Raw genomic sequence first — 15,458 nt, forward strand, 5'->3', positions numbered from 1 at the left:
CCGAAGAGGCGATGCAGCGGTAGCCCTCCATACTCGAGGAAGAGGCGCGCAATACGAGGACGAATGTTATGGGAGCCGGGTGAATCACACACATCGACTGATCAGACCGAGTATGCGCGAGGCGAGATGACGATGGGCGAAGTCGGTGGAGGCGACGACGAGCCGACGGAGGTCAACATGCGAATGAAGTAGCGAGGAGGACGGTGCACACGAGCATCCCCTAGAGTGCCGTCCATCTCACCAAGCCGCACAGTCGAGAGTTCTCCCCCATGCAGGTTCAATTACTATATTGGCCCACCTTTCAAAAAATTGTATTGGCCCAAACATTTTTTGAGAGGGTGTTGGCCCAAACATGAGACACAGTAAATACATGATTAGAACTCAGCCCAGAACGGTCTACCACTGGTTAGAAAAACTGGCTGCATCTTCTCATAAAAAAAACTGGCTGCATCTTCTCATAAAAAAAACTGGCTGCAGTGATGATGTTGTTTACCCGACGGCCATGCTGGATGTTCAAGCTCAACTCGGGTACAGGTATAGGTAGTAGCAGCCTGCAACGCACTGTCATTACTATGAGACCTAGTGTTTTAACTAAAAAAATTCTTTGTTCAGACTCTTGTATGGTGGATTAATTCTAGAGGAATTTTTCCAATTTATATGTGGTGTGGACTCTGTAGTTCATATTTTTCTTTGGTTACATGCTAATAATAGGCTGAATGAAATTAAAGCTTTTCTCCTCGAACTGTCCCAACAAAAAAAAAATTGAACCGAAAATGAGTCTTGCAAATGCATAACTTCTTATTTACCCAGATGAGCTGAAAATTGAGTCTGCCAATGTTTCTTTTCTAGCTGAGAAGGCATGGGTAAAAAATGGGACAACAGGCTAAATGTGTCATCGTAGTGGATCACGGGCTACTTTTCATCCAGGGACGCAAGTGGGCTTCAGCCCATCTTAGGTGTGGCTAGAGGTAACCTTTTTTTTATAAGGGGCTGGAGGAAATTTGATAATGTCCACACGGATGGGGATTGCCCAGGTCGTCCGCCTCGGCGCCGTCATGCCACCCGAACCACGGTAATCTATTTGGTGCACATGCTTAATTCGCCTTCTTGATTGATTGTTTATCCGGATGCTAATCATGATCCGCCAAGGATTAGGCTAAGTTTCTCTTTTGGGTAGTAGTACCAATTACCACCGGCGTTTATCGTTTGCATATACAGTAACTAACCAAATTCAATGTTAAGTACACTGGACTCAAAACAAAACTCAAAAGTACCTCAGCACGTTGTCAATTGTCATGATCATGAGAACCCTTTTGCTGAATCTCGGAGGAGCAGAGCAGTGGTCGGTTGTTCAAAAGTAAAACTGTTTGTCGATTTGTCTGCAAAAGTAAAACTTTTTGCAGGTAATCCCAACTTGTTTGATGCGCCTAGGTTTTTAGCACAAGTCTGATTTGTCTGCTTAACATGTGGTAAAATTTAGCAAAGTAGTTTTTTATAGGATAAAATCATCTGAATTTGGACTTCGGCTAGCCTAACGTACAATTTCCCCCCTTTTGAGGAACCCAGGCAGATTTTTGAAGGAGATTAGGAGAACAGGTGAACATCAACAAAGAGCAGAATGATGTTAAACATATGCACATTTATTAAAAAAAATTAAAGGAGTAAATGGATTGTACAAGCTATGCAATTAACATTCTGCAATGTATCTACACTTCAGCCCCTGCTGCGAAGTCGAAAGTCATAATCCAGCTTGCCACTTGACCATGGAGCCAGAAGAATTGTGATGTATCTACATTCAGTGATTCAGGTAGTGCCAGAAATCCAAAATACCCTACAAACAAATGTTCCCTGCAAAAAAAAGGCGTGTTTAAATTAACCTATACAGACAAATAGGATTTCTCTTTTTTAAGATTTACATTATTCCTGTGCAGTTCTTACCTGTTGCTAACTACAGTTTAATTGCAACATAAGCCCCAGTTCCAGCTACAGCACCCAGAGGTGTTGCCACCATGTAGATCCAAATCTGGGTGTACCTTCCTGTGGCAATGGCGGGACCAAGTGTGCGTGCAGGATTCATCGATGCTCCTGTTGATGGCCTGCTCACATGATTACCAAAGTTAGAATTTATCATTTTTAAGGTCCAGGTACACAAGAACTCTGCTTATGAAATTTTTTCTGAACCATTTCATATGTACATCGGGACATACCCTGCTACAAGAGCATTCATCATGATTGTTGCCCCAACTGCCACTGCTATCAACTCTTTCACCTGAATTGATGAGAAGATCATTAACTTTATTATTTATATGATGGGAGGAAGGGAAACAAGTCTGAAAGATCTAAAGGAGCATGAAACTTACTGCATTGGGGTCAGTGGCGAGAGCGGTGATGATGAACAGAAGCACGAATGTCGTGATGAACTCAAGGAAGAAAGCTTCAGTAGTGCCAAGCTTTGGTATGGTGGCGATCCCAGGGTTCACTGGATGATAGATGCCCTTGACACTGAAGGAAGCAGCAATGGAGCCCAGAATTTGTGCGGTCACGTAAGGTAGGAGGTGAGCAAGTGGGAGGTGGCCAAACACGGTCATGGCGATGCTAACTGCTGGGTTCAGGTGGCAGCCGGATATGTGTATGAGGGACAGTACAAGAACCGTGACGGCTAAACCTGCGGATGTTGCGATGCCGAGCAGGCTCTCTACTCCGTCATGCTGCTCGTTCATGATTATGGTGGAAAGCACGGTGAAAATCAGTATGAATGTGCCAAGGAACTCCGCAACCACCTGCAACAACAATAACACATTAAGGTCAAGGTTACATCTGAAGAAAACTGAAAGATAACTATCTGTTAAACTGTTAAGGTTTTGTAATTGTACCTTCTTGATGAGAGGAACTGCTTTTATCTTGGGTAACCCTTTATTCCATCGGTGATAGTGAGCTGCATGAGCATCAGAGGATTCGGCAGGATCAGCATGTGGATGTGAGCTGACACTGCCGGTATTGAGCAACTCAAATGGCATGACCTTGGAGCTTGCAGCCCTTGGGGAAATGATGATGGAAATCTTGTTGCTCTCACTTGCCAGCATAGGAGGGACTGTAACTGCAGCCACACCCATACCGCGCTTTTGCTCTTCCATGCTCTTCCACTCAAAGGCAAGCAGCTAAATCTCACTATGTAATGGATGAAACAGGATGTTGATGCTTAACTCTGCCTTTTTGATCTTTGTAGGGCAAAGGAATTCTGTTTTTGATGCTTGGGTGTGATATGGAGCATGGCAGTGAACTATAAGGGTATATATAGGCATCTGCTTTTGCGCGATTTTCCTATGGGCAACGTGCCTTGCAGCTTCTGTTGCTGAAACCAACAGCCTCCAAACTTGCAGCGGCAGAGGTGCCTAATCCATGGGTTTTGGTAAAGCGGGAACGGAATGCCGCGGAGAAAAGAAGTTGCTAGAGCAATGTAAGTATAATAACAATGTCAACGCCCCCCCTTCTGCAGTAGAGTTCAGTTGTCAAATGAGAACTCTTAGCAGTTGTGTTTATTTTCAATTATATTTGTTGTCATCGTCTCTGATCTCTGGTTCAGAACGGAATATTCTGACCCTAGCTCAGTTGACCTCTTCTTTAGCTGTTTTCATATCGGCAAACATTGCTGATTCTTTATTTCATTAAAAAAGCTCTGTTGGGTGGTGATGTTACCCGGATGCTTCTGCATATGGAAACAGGAGCAGAGATGACGCTGACAAAACCATTACTAAAGCCTTGCAGTTTGAAGACAGCAACTACTCCTGTGAAAGATCTAAGGCATTCCTGCCTTCCTTGAAACCAGGGCGCTGTTCTGCCTTCCACCTCTGTTGCTTCAAAATCTGGAGTTGTTGGTATCAGCAATACCACATGCTAAGCGCGTATGGAGAGGAAGGGTAAGTCAAATGATAATCAATCCGTTGAGCATCCGACTCAGCCTTTGAGATAAACATATGACCTCCGAGAGGAATATGCAAGAGAACAAGAGTTGGCAATGGTGCTGCAGCAGCAACCATCATGTCAATAGCAATGGTGATCCACTAGGTTCTCATACTGGTTGCCATTATTTATCCTAATTTATTGCATCCAAAATTCCAAATATGACAGCAATGCATGCAACTCATAAGGAAATTTTATTTAGTGTGAGCATCTGTAACCATAAGCAAATCTATCTCAAAATAAAGCCAATCATAGCAAACTTACTCCTCTCAGGTGTACTATCATAAAAATTGTTTCTCAGCTCACTGTCTGATGTCAAGTTCGGTTGCATATTTCTGGACTTGCCACCAATGCTATGCTAATTTTGTTTGTGATCGTTCCACTAATTTTTCGACCGGTATACATTAATACATTTTTCCATGTTTATGCTTCTCCCAAATTTATATGTATAAAACTTGTTTCAGCACTAGCTTATTTATTCCCAAAATATTTTTATCAATTTGATATTCCATCCGTTGATATTTAATTAGCTGCCAGGGTGAACATGGTTTATTAGTTTGACGAAATTGTATGCTAAACATGTTTATGTGAGCTTATAGTCATTAGGACAAGACCAGATTGGATTGGTGATCGGATCGAAAAAACCACGAACCAGAGACTACAACGGTCCGGTTCACTTAAAAGACCATCTGTGCAATCAAACCGCTAAACCAGATGAACCGATCGCCTTTTAAAGAACCGGTGAATGTGCGGTTCCGTCATCCATGCGAACCGGGATGGTTTTGATTTGTACCAAAGTTAATTCAATGTAACCTTATCCGCCTAAGGCCCTGTTTGGGTGCTTTGAAATCTTTTACACCTGCAGAAGTATTACATTTGTAAATTGCTGTGCACAAGGAAACCGTTGGAATGCAAATAATATTTTACACCTCTGGAAAAGGCTATTTGGGTGAAGAATGGCATGCGTGCTGAAATTACCACCCGAATTTCAACAGGCTAGCAAACCAACAGACAGTAGGTCCTTCCCGTCTCCGATTTGATCCCCAGCTCGAGAAAATTGGATTCCCAAAACGAAGAAATTCGATATTGTCCTTGCCTTGGAGATCTGCCACGATCTGCAGGATAGACAAATTTCCACAGGATCTTCTCCAGAAGCTCCCAGCCCTTGAATACTTATGCATAGACGGCTGCCCCGACCTGCCGAGACGTTGCAGACAAGGCGGGGAGTACTTCGACTTGGTCTCTACTATACAAAACAAAGAAATTCCTTTTCCAGCAACAAGCTCTAACATGAAGAAGGTTTTAAAGAAGCTCCTCCGCCCCTCCTGCTGACTAGTTGAGGTTCGTATGCTAATCCATGGCCTGGAATCAATCCGTTCATTTATTTTTTGCTGATTTGTTGTTACTGCAGGTTGGGATAGTGAAGTATATGTGATGAAACCTTTGCAGTTACGACGTGATCTGTGCATGCCGCTTCTAACTGTTTCTTGGTTCTTGTGCAGAATTGCAGGATGCAGGGTTTCATATGTCGTGCCAAAGACTTGAGGTCCTCTCAGGAGACTAGTGTTAAGTGAGAACAAGATGCTTGATTTGATTAAAATGCAGAACACATTGCGGTGGCTCCGGTTCCAGTTCTGCTAGCTATGTCAAAAGCAGGGAGTACTCTCATCATTGAGGTGGTGGTGGCCGCGAGGTAACTGCCAGTGTTGCCGCCCTGCATCTTTTTCTAAATTCGCAGAAGAGTTGCGTATCTTTATATTAAGAAGAGAAATAACGTTTTGTTACATCGCGTGCCTACCAAGCGCACGCACACACGGAAAAAGCATCAAAGATAGCTACGTGAAAGCACAGTACAGCCGTAAACTACTCTACCAACAGGAGGGGGCCGCCAGTGAAAGAGGATGGGCTGAACACGACGGCATGGGGAAGACGGGAAGAGAAGAGGGTCCAGGAAATCTGACCATTAATGGTGCCAAACATTTGGTTTCATGTCACGAACTAATGGCCCATCTGCTGCTGCTCGCTGTGTCGCCGATCGAGTATGCCAGGGCGTGGAAACCTGTACATGCAGCCATGCTGACGCGGACAGCTAGCGCAGCCTTGTACTACCTATATACAACTGACTACGTATGCAGAATTGCGGATTGATATAGTAAACACTTCAAAAAACAGGATTCCACGATTATTCAAATTTAGTTCAAAAAATTATAATAAACTAGTTCAACATTTTATCTTGAAACGTTGAAACCGTGTATAGAAAAGTTGAGCGAGAATAGTTTAAATGTTGAAATAGTACATTACGAGTGTTCCAACACTAATTTCTCTACATTCCTTCTGCAGTCACTCCTCGAATTTGTCATGGTTTTGTTCTCAGTTTCCCTTGGCCAAAATCTACCACTTCTAGCTTGTTCCCTTGAACGACATTTGTAACTTGTTCAGACAGAGGCACGAGCATTGACCCCTTCAACGGTAATCACAAAAGTGAAAAAGACAGTGCTTGGAAAAGGAATCTAAGCATCATCCTCCATCTAGCTACATCCTGACCGGCGTGTTGGATGTCATAAGCACTTTGACCTACTTGACAAACATGTACGTGCCAAAACTATCAGTAAGTATCCAAGGCACCAGCTTATGAGCATGGTGATCATAGGATCTATCAAGAGGCTTCCATTGTGCTCATGAGCTGTGACCAAGGCGTCTGGTACGCATGGATGCACACTGAGTTTGAACAAGTAAAATGGGGGCTAACTAGGTGACAGGAACAGAAGTAGTAGAATAATCTGTTGTCGCATTGGACAGTGAAATCAACAAGGATGGGGTTTTTCACTATCTCACACACTGTCATCGAGCAATCATTCAATCATCACCGATGATTTGGGAGCTAAACTTTTAAAATCTGTTTGAACAGGTACCTCACATCCATGCCGTGCCCGCCAAAATCCAGCCATGCCAGTGGCCTGATAAATCTCAACCGCTCTCTATATATACAGGTTACAGCCCTTCACTGCACTGACATTCTCCTCAAGGTACAAGAACACCACAAGCATCACTTGCTCCAATTGAAGTTAGACGGCTATAGCCTATAGATCAGATTTGTCACAGGAACACATCTCTGATTCTAGCTCGAGAAATCAATGGAGCATATGAGGAGTATCTCCATGGACCTCACACTGAGCATTCCTGGGGCAGCTTCCATGGAGAACATGAGCGATGACAAGATCGCAATCATCGTCCCGCAGACGTCCCCTATCTTCTCAAAGTCTCCTTCCAACAAAACCCTGCCTCAATGGGTGCAAAATGAGGCTTCTCATCCAGCTCCTATTTCCGAGAAGAGGGCGGCACTTGCTCTTGTCAAGAAGGTATGCAAAGACACTACTGAGGCTTTCTTCCTGCTTCATTTAATTTGTTTCTGGCTTACATTTTCATAAGTCACACTTGTGAAACATGGGGCCAAAGTGGTAAGAATCAAAGGTAATGTATCAAATCTAATCAAATTTCCAAGAAGATGGGACTTAACTGAAACTCTTACAAAATAATAAAAAGTTGTGTATAAAATATTTTTTAGAAAATGGAATTATTCCGGCATCTGCGACCGCAACCGCACGAATGCACTTAAGTTCTTATTAGCAAATTCAGCTTGAGAGCTGATCACCAAAATAGCAATAATAGTTCCCCGGTCTTAAGGGAAAATCATAAGCAAAGTCTATTATTGCTTCTCCATTTTCTTGTTAAAAGCTCTGCAATAATTAAAAATAATTTCAACACTTTTTGTACTGTCAATGTTCCAGGTGGTGGCAGAGTTCCTGGGCACATTCCTCCTCATCTTCATCCTGCTCTCGGCGCTCATCATGAACGAGGAGCACGGCGGCGCGCTGGGCCTGCTGGGCGTGGCCGCGGTGGCGGGGTCCGCCGTGCTGGTGATCGTGGCGTCGCTCGTCCACGTCTCCGGCGCCCACCTGAACCCGGCGGTCAGCGTCGCCATGGCCGCGTTCGGCTACCTCCCCAGGGCCCACCTCCTGCCTTACGTGGCCGCCCAGCTCCTCGGCTCCACGACCGCCTCGTTCGCCGCCAAGGCGGTCTACAACAATCCGGCGAACCTCGGCGCCACCGTCGCCACCGTGCCGGCGGTCGGCGCCGGGGAGGCTCTCGTCTTGGAGTTCTTCACCACCTTCGTCCTCCTCTTCGTCATCACCGCCCTCTCCACCGATCCGAAAGCGGTATAAGCCGGCCGTCTTTGAAATGCATGCATTATTGTTGTTTTCATTCAGTAATTTTCTTCATTCTTGCAAATTTAACATGCTCTGTAAAATCTGTGCAGGTGAAGGAGCTGATTGCAGTGGGAGCTGGGGCGGCAGTGATGATGAGCGCGCTCATCTCCGGGTACGTGGAGTACTTTGTCAATTCAGTTTCTGATCGAGTAACATAAACAATTGAGGTTAAATATATATATGCGTATATGCTCTGATAGAATTTTGGTGATGGAGCAGGGAGTCGACGGGGGCGTCGATGAACCCGGCGAGGACGCTGGGGCCGGCGATCGCCGCCGGGACGTACACCAAGATCTGGGTCTACATGGTAGCTCCTCCCCTCGGCGCCATCGCCGGAACTGGAGCTTACATTGCACTCGAGTGATTGTGCAGGCAGGAATGAATGGCTGCATATTAGCTTGTTTTAGGCGAAGTTGTGTCTAGAACTCTAGATCAGATCGATCGAACGGACCTTGTAGAATTTGATGCGTTGACATTAAATCACTCGGTTAACAAACGTTAATGAGATTTGGTTATGTTTATGTTATGCACGAAGGAATATAATGCGCAATTGTTGATGATACGAGTCCTACGTATTATGCACAAAGCAATGGAAGAACTACACTTATGTTTTGTCATTACAAACAATAATGAAGTAGTAGCTTTTCCTAAAGCCAGGATGGAATCAGGGACAATTGTTCAGACCCTGTTCAATTTCTCCGTTGAAACTTCTCTAATTCCTATGTATGGCAAAAGTTTGTTTGTTGTGACAAACGCAAGAATGGACACCAGCCAGTATAGTTTTGTGTGAAATTCATGCGTTTCAAATGGTCCATGATGTGCACTTGATCATCCACCATTCCAGCTATTATTGCTTCACTTGGCTTATCTCCAGTATCTTCAGGTCCGCGAGGTCCTTGCACTCTGCCGTTCTCATAATCCACACGCTTAAAACTCATCGTTCCTGGCTAACATAAAGAGATTAAACTTCTAGATTGCTTTGTGCCAGTGCTAGAGGCTGCTTCAACATTGACCTGGTTGTTGGATGGCACGATGCATGGCACGTACGGTGCATCAGATCGATGGATCGATCAGGGCTTGATGAGTGTGTAGGTGCCGGCTCCCGCGATGGCGCCCAGCGGCGGCGCCACCAGGTAGACCCAGATGTCCTTGTACTTCCCCGTCGCCACCGCCGCCCCGATCGTCCTCGCCGGGTTCATCGACGGCCCCGTCCACGACGCTCCGACGAGGGCGTTCATCGTGATCGCCGCCGCGATCGAGACGGCGACGGCCTCCTTGCTCGACGCCGGGTCGGTGGCGACGGCGGCGATGACGAACACGAGCACGAACGTGAGCGCCAGCTCGACGAAGAACGCCTCGGCAACGGCGCCGCTGCGGGGCACCGTCGCCATCACGCCGGGGTCGGCGGGGCGGTACATCCCCTTCGCCAGGAACGTGGCGGCGGCGGACCCCAGCGTCTGCGCGGCGGCGTAGGGCGCCACGTGGGCGCGCGGGAGGTGCCCGAACGCGGCCATGGCGATGCTCACGGCCGGGTTCAGGTGGGACCCCGACACGTCCACGACGGCGAGCACCACCGCCACCACCGCGAGCCCCGCCGCCGCCGCGATGCCGAGGACGCCCCCCGCGCCGCCGCCGCCGCCGCCGTGCTGGTGCGCGTCGGCAACGATGGCCGACACCACCGTGAACATGAGGATGAACGTGCCGATGAACTCCGCCGCCACCTTCTTCACCAGCGGCACCGGTGCTGGCTCGTCTTGGACTGGAGCCAGCGGCGACTTGAGCATCAGTTTCTGCAGTGAATCGAGAGGCACCAGCTTGGACGATCTCGGCGTGGAGGCCACGGCGCCGGCGCCGGCGAGGCTCCTGTCGTCGCTCGGCGTCGAGCACACGCTGATCGCCACCGGCCTCTGATCTTCACTACTCATCGTGGTGTGATCAGCCATTTCTTGGTTAACCTGTTCTAAGTTCTAGATAGATCTCTCTAACATGCTAATAATGTCCTTTATTTCCACCTATGCGTACAATTTTTCTTGATGATCTTAGAACATAATTCCTAGTGATCTATGCACAATTGCGCGCGCTTATGTTCGAGTATTTTGCAACAAGTTCTCATATATATAGGAGGATACGCGGCATGGCGAGTCAAAAATCGAAGAGTACTATTTAGTTTGTTTGCATAGGAGCTACTGTGTGTGTTAAGAGAATATGACGAGGAATATGTGATGAGAGCTGGAGTGAAATGGGCTATCAGGAGCTAATGAACAAGAGACCATTGCTCAGTCACTGATTGTTCTGCTTGTCATTTGGCCTCGGGCTACTGAGTTCTCCGTCAGGTGTGACGAGGCCAAGAAAATTCTTGTGCATATTCCCAGGAATTTTCGGCTAGACAAGTGCTGAAATACCAAGACGACAAGAATGTAGCCTATGCTCTGTGGGCACAAGAGGTGTCCTCACTTAAACTTCCAAAGATCAATGAATAGGCATTTTTTCTCGATTGACTATAACACGATTAAGTAGTAAGCACACGAGAGACCAGAAGATTAAAGAGAAGTGGCATAAAGGTTCCATTCTATCATCCTCATCAACCACTCAAAAGGTGACCGAGTTTATTTCAAGATTGAAATGGAGATCACAGGTACATTAAGAATATCACACTCCCGTTCCCACGAATGCTATGGAATTATTATTGTTCGTGTGGTCTCGACGATTCAAAATATGCAAGGTCAAGAGGTTCCTAGACGCCGAGAACTAAACTGAAGCCCCAGACTGAAGAGAGCTTCTTGCAATCTCTAATGCATCTTCGACAGAAGTTGCAGACTGGAGCTTAGATTTGTCAACAATAGGCTGAGATCTAGCGAGCTGTGGAAGAAGCGAGAATTCCTGAAAGATTACAGAAAAGTACATCATGAATCCAGGCTTACTTAAATGGCTATAACTTGGTCCTAGGTTCAACAGAAACAGAACTGTCCTAGGTTAGAAATCTATTGTTCATGTCAAAGGTGGATGCCAATATATTTACCTCTGAGGTTCCACTCTCAAGGAAAACACCCTTCAGTCGACTATCTGCATTTATGAGAAGGCAGAAGGGTCAAGCCACCGTGCTATGTTGAAATGGAACTGAGATGAACCAAACATATTCCAAAGAACAGATTACCAGAGTCAATCCAGAAAGTAGCAATCTTCGGATCGAAGTTCCCTACTTCAACTGTTTCACCAACTGTTTGGAGCACAAAGGACAGTGTTAATATTATGATTATTCGGGCCCAAAAACAGGGACCGATACTGTGAGGTGGAAAATGGTTATCATAGTAATTGTACCATTATCACCATAAAACTGCCACCAAACTTTCCTGGAACTTCCTTCATACTCAAACACTCTTGAGTAGAAATATGGAAGGTAATCATACCTGCATCCAACATGGTGAATCAAAAGATGCACTGGGAGCTAAAGTAATGGAGCACACTTGATAGCCATTAACTTACGCTTTTGTCTGGGATGTTAGGAGCGTTTCAACACAGTGGTGTGCAGATTTCCGAGCATGATCCACATGCTCCACTCTAGCAATTCTATTGTACATCTGCAAAGAATTTGAGCGAAACATCATATGCTGGATTCCAGCTTTGCCTAAAAAGATGAAAAACTGCAAACGAACCTTCAGGGGAAAAGCTGCTACATCTCCAATACCAAAGATGCCAGGTACACTAGTTCTGAACAAGGAATCAACCTACAAAAACATACTCAATTAGCTCTATTAATCAAGAATACATGACAGTTGATTTACAGAATGCCAAACATCTGAGCAAGTAGCTAACTTGATTAACATCTACCATACAATGCATCAGCACACATCCAACTAGATAGAAAGAAGGAACACAACGACAATGGGACAGCTAAAATTGATAAAATGATAAGGGTACAATGTTGAAAAAGTGATCCAAATTGAGGTGCTCTATCTGTGTTTGTGCTAATCTAAATTAATCCCAGCAGTATCTCAGGTAGGAAAAAAAATAGCTCCACAGAAATTTTGAGCAACTACCACGACACAGAGCAGTAAGAATTACATAAACTTTGGCATGGAAACAAACCTCTATTCCACCAACTTTAGGGTTGACTCCAACAGCTTCAAAGGGCCCCACAACTGGTTTTGCTCCTATACCAACAATAACCTGCAGTAACAAGATCTTGTTAAAATAACAAAAATTATAACGTTAAAATGTTTTTTGTTTTCTTTTTTACTTTACAGGCTTTATGTTCAATGAAATGCAGTGCAGACTAATATATGCCAAACCAAGGTAATGAGTGGATCTATCAACTACTCTTTGTATAGAGTCGATATCCCTATCAAATTGAGTGGCAGGAATGATTATATATTGGTAAAAATTTAGTGTCAAAGAACTTTGGTTCTCCCTGTTTGGTAACAGTGAGTTGGGTCAAAAAGATGAATATGATATTGAAATTTATCTGGTAGCAAAAGTAATAGTTTCGACTGTACAACACTGCAGCATGAAACCATTAGAAGGAAATAAAGAGCGTAACTGTATCAGCTTCAACTACAGATCCATCCTTAAGTACAGCAGATGACACCCTTCCATCAGAGCCAGCTTCAAGTTTGTCGATTAGAGCTCCCTGGTCACCAATAAATATGTTCACACTCAAATTGATTGAAACAATACTAACAAATGAACTTGAATACTTGATGCAACAATCACCTTTATGAATTTGACACCATTTTGCTGATACAGATCCTCATACTTCTTAGCAAGGGAAGGTGTAAATAATCTTGGCATAACATGGTCCTCTGGGAATACAATCTATGCATGTACCATAATAATAAGAGAAGTGGCATGTTTCAGCATAAAGAGAGATGTACAAGCTTCACTGTATCAAACAGAGAAAGGTAGGCCCTTACGGTTGTGTCAAGATTCCAGCCACAAGCAGCTGCAGCTACCTCCATGCCAATATAGCCCCCGCCAATGATAAGAACCTTTTTTGCACTTCCCTAAAAAAAGATCACCAGTAAATATCAAAGAGTGAGATTAAAGAAGTCGTCGTTTATCATTGTCACTGTCAAATGAGATGGTGGATGAGGAATGATGATAAGTATTTAATCTACTGAACGTACCAATGAGGATACTAGAGAATCAGCATCAGCAACATCACGTATGTAGTGAACTCCAGGTAATTTCCCTCCAATTTTCTCAGGTAATCTGGAAAATAAAAGGATTTTGGTATTAGAAGAAACAAATCATAATCAGTGGAAAAAACAAAGTTTGCACACCAATTCATGCGCACAACCAATGGGATATGTCACTGGATTAGCATATAAGTACATCTGACATCTTAGGAGTAGAAAAAATAATAAGCTGGGCATCAAGAAAAGAATATAAGAAATCTGGCTTTCCAAACATTTACAAGAACATCATTCATATACCTTGAAGCTTCACAGCCAGTAGAAATAATAAGTGAACCGTACTTCAGAATTTTTCCTGATGAAGTTTTTAAGGTTTGTGTTTTGCCATCAAATGCTACAACTGGATCCTCATACAACACCTTTCATAAAAGGACAAATAGCTTCAGATAAAGTGTCGCAGCATCTTTTTCAAAAACAGCAGATAAAGAAAATGTTAACATCATCACTACCTCTATACCATTCTCCTTGTACCATTCAGCAGTCTGTCGCTGTCCACCAGATCCAACACATGTGTGAAAACCCTGCCACAAGAAAAAGAATAAGACATTGGGCTTACTTGTGCAGCTGTAGTTAACGGTTAAGCATGCTTTGTACTATCAGCAAATTGAACACTTCATTAAACATTGTGGAAGTCTTGTGCAACACAACTCATTTTCTGCCCACCTTACAAAGAATGTGCAATGCTACAATTAATTAAAACTGACCAATTCAATGGGTGATCCAAATTTGCCTATAATGATTTACTGCTGCTTGTCATTGCAAATTTGGTAGGTACATACCGGAAGGCGTGCCGGCTTCTTCTCCGGAGGAAACAGATAGCCTTTGGTCAAGGCTGGCCGCTCATATGGTGGAACTGGCTGCATGAAAGCACTTAAACTGTCAGAGATCAGCAGACAGCCTTACAAATTGGTAAGGGTACTTGGCAAATCCAAATGGCAAGGGTATTTGGCAGTAAATTGCGTGGCAGCATCGAGGAACCAACAATACCGTGAACAAATCAACTCAAAACCATTTGTGCAACGAACATAGCAAATTGCACCTACTGAAACAGATCAGCCAAACAGCCATACCTCCTTGGAGACGATGCAGAGGCGGCCATCAGCCATGCCGTGCTCGACGAACGTCCTGGCGGCGTACCCCGCGGCGTTCCCTCCGCCGACGATCACATACCTGCAGTCCGGCGATCCATCATCAGCCGACTCATAAGCATTCCCATTTGCTGTGCACAGCTCGCTCGCTTCACGGTTTCGGACCCAAAGCGCAAGCTTTGCGCAACACAAGAACAACACAGAGTGGATTCGAGAGGAACAGGGGCACCCACTCGCGGTTCTGGTTGTCGAATCCGCCGGCCGCCGCGGAGACGCAGAAGCTCCGGCGGAGAGAGCGCTGAAGCACCCGGGCGCCACTGCCGCCGCGCTGCCGCAGAGCCCACGCGGCCGGGGAGGAGGAGTAGGAGCTGAAGCACTGCGCCGCCGCCGCCGCCGCGGAAGCCATCTCCGCCGCCTTCCGCCGGAGAGCTGCGGCCACCTCCAAGAAAGGGGACCGAAGACGAAGAGTGTCAGGGGGGCCTAACTGCAATTAGAGGAAGTAGCGGGGGGGCGGATGCGGAGAACCTGAAGTCATCGCTGCTCTCTCTCCACGGCGGCGCCCTTATAGAGGAGGCGGCGTCGTCAGGCGAGTTGGAGGAGACGAGGGGTGGATTAGGGAATAGTTTAAACGCGAGGGGTTTCGCTGCGATTTGGAGGGAGCGGAAGGACGCTTGGCCGCTGCGGGAGGCCAAGGGACGGGAAGGCAAACCACGGCGGCGGCGGAGTGGGGAAGAAGAGGGAAGGAGGCTGCCTGTGTACTTGTAATTTCTTCTCCTTTTTCATTTTTGTCCTCTTAGAAAGTAGAACTTCTCACCCATGCCTCTATCTATTTAAAGTAATGTCGAGGTTCTATTTGTAATGGACTAAATATTTTTGGAAATGGAATTGATAAAAAATTGGAAAATATGCAGAAGAGCCGTGCATCACGTATTACTCCTCTGTAGGTCGTT

At 45.4% G+C, this 15,458-nt stretch overlaps 4 protein-coding genes across 4 annotated transcripts; 1 reads left to right on the forward strand and 3 right to left on the reverse strand.

The window, feature by feature from the left end:
- Positions 1–1,619: 1,619 nt before the first annotated feature.
- LOC117861395 (aquaporin NIP3-2) lies at positions 1,620–3,400 on the reverse strand. Its single transcript, XM_034744944.2, has 5 exons — positions 2,874–3,400; positions 2,361–2,780; positions 2,208–2,269; positions 1,939–2,096; positions 1,620–1,848 (listed from the first exon to the last, which is right to left on the reverse strand). The coding sequence occupies exons 1-4, from the start codon at positions 3,132–3,134 to the stop codon at positions 1,949–1,951; spliced, it is 891 nt and encodes a 296-aa protein (XP_034600835.1). The 5' UTR covers positions 3,135–3,400; the 3' UTR covers positions 1,620–1,848; positions 1,939–1,948.
- A 3,601-nt stretch (positions 3,401–7,001) lies between these two features.
- LOC117862145 (aquaporin NIP3-2) lies at positions 7,002–8,788 on the forward strand. Its single transcript, XM_034745662.2, has 4 exons — positions 7,002–7,319; positions 7,749–8,177; positions 8,279–8,340; positions 8,448–8,788. The coding sequence occupies exons 1-4, from the start codon at positions 7,095–7,097 to the stop codon at positions 8,590–8,592; spliced, it is 861 nt and encodes a 286-aa protein (XP_034601553.2). The 5' UTR covers positions 7,002–7,094; the 3' UTR covers positions 8,593–8,788.
- Positions 8,789–9,260: 472 nt separating this feature from the next.
- LOC117861671 (aquaporin NIP3-3) lies at positions 9,261–10,153 on the reverse strand. The gene has a single exon (XM_034745240.2). It carries the CDS (start codon positions 10,151–10,153, stop codon positions 9,299–9,301), a length of 855 nt encoding a protein of 284 aa, XP_034601131.1. The 3' UTR covers positions 9,261–9,298.
- Positions 10,154–10,768: 615 nt separating this feature from the next.
- Positions 10,769–15,241, reverse strand: LOC117861672 (monodehydroascorbate reductase 5, chlorplastic). Its single transcript, XM_072294685.1, has 17 exons — positions 15,034–15,241; positions 14,742–14,937; positions 14,491–14,590; positions 14,200–14,277; positions 13,870–13,941; positions 13,661–13,779; positions 13,352–13,436; positions 13,139–13,228; positions 12,939–13,040; positions 12,766–12,855; positions 12,315–12,395; positions 11,882–11,953; positions 11,712–11,806; positions 11,547–11,635; positions 11,383–11,445; positions 11,248–11,291; positions 10,769–11,108 (listed from the first exon to the last, which is right to left on the reverse strand). The coding sequence occupies exons 1-17, from the start codon at positions 15,041–15,043 to the stop codon at positions 10,977–10,979; spliced, it is 1,518 nt and encodes a 505-aa protein (XP_072150786.1). The 5' UTR covers positions 15,044–15,241; the 3' UTR covers positions 10,769–10,976.
- Between the last annotated feature and the right edge of the window lie 217 nt (positions 15,242–15,458).

This window comes from Setaria viridis, chromosome 6 (assembly GCF_005286985.2).
Source record: "Setaria viridis chromosome 6, Setaria_viridis_v4.0, whole genome shotgun sequence".
Lineage (NCBI taxonomy): Eukaryota > Viridiplantae > Streptophyta > Magnoliopsida > Poales > Poaceae > Setaria > Setaria viridis.

Coding starts and splice junctions, on each gene's coding strand:
- LOC117862145 (XM_034745662.2), top strand. CDS start 7,095: ATGGAGCATATGAGGAGTATCTCCATGGACCTCACACTGAGCATTCCT. Junction 8,178..8,278: donor TCTCCACCGATCCGAAAGCG/GTATAAGCCGGC, acceptor AAATCTGTGCAG/GTGAAGGAGCTGATTGCAGT. Junction 8,341..8,447: donor ATGAGCGCGCTCATCTCCGG/GTACGTGGAGTA, acceptor GTGATGGAGCAG/GGAGTCGACGGGGGCGTCGA.
- LOC117861672 (XM_072294685.1), bottom strand. Junction 13,780..13,869: donor ACAAGGAGAATGGTATAGAG/GTAGTGATGATG, acceptor CTTTTATGAAAG/GTGTTGTATGAGGATCCAGT. Junction 13,437..13,660: donor ACTGGCTGTGAAGCTTCAAG/GTATATGAATGA, acceptor TTTATTTTCCAG/ATTACCTGAGAAAATTGGAG.
- LOC117861395 (XM_034744944.2), bottom strand. CDS start 3,134: ATGGAAGAGCAAAAGCGCGGTATGGGTGTGGCTGCAGTTACAGTCCCT. Junction 2,781..2,873: donor CAGTTCCTCTCATCAAGAAG/GTACAATTACAA, acceptor TTGTTGTTGCAG/GTGGTTGCGGAGTTCCTTGG. Junction 2,097..2,207: donor ATGAATGCTCTTGTAGCAGG/GTATGTCCCGAT, acceptor TCATGTGAGCAG/GCCATCAACAGGAGCATCGA.
- LOC117861671 (XM_034745240.2), bottom strand. CDS start 10,153: ATGAGTAGTGAAGATCAGAGGCCGGTGGCGATCAGCGTGTGCTCGACG.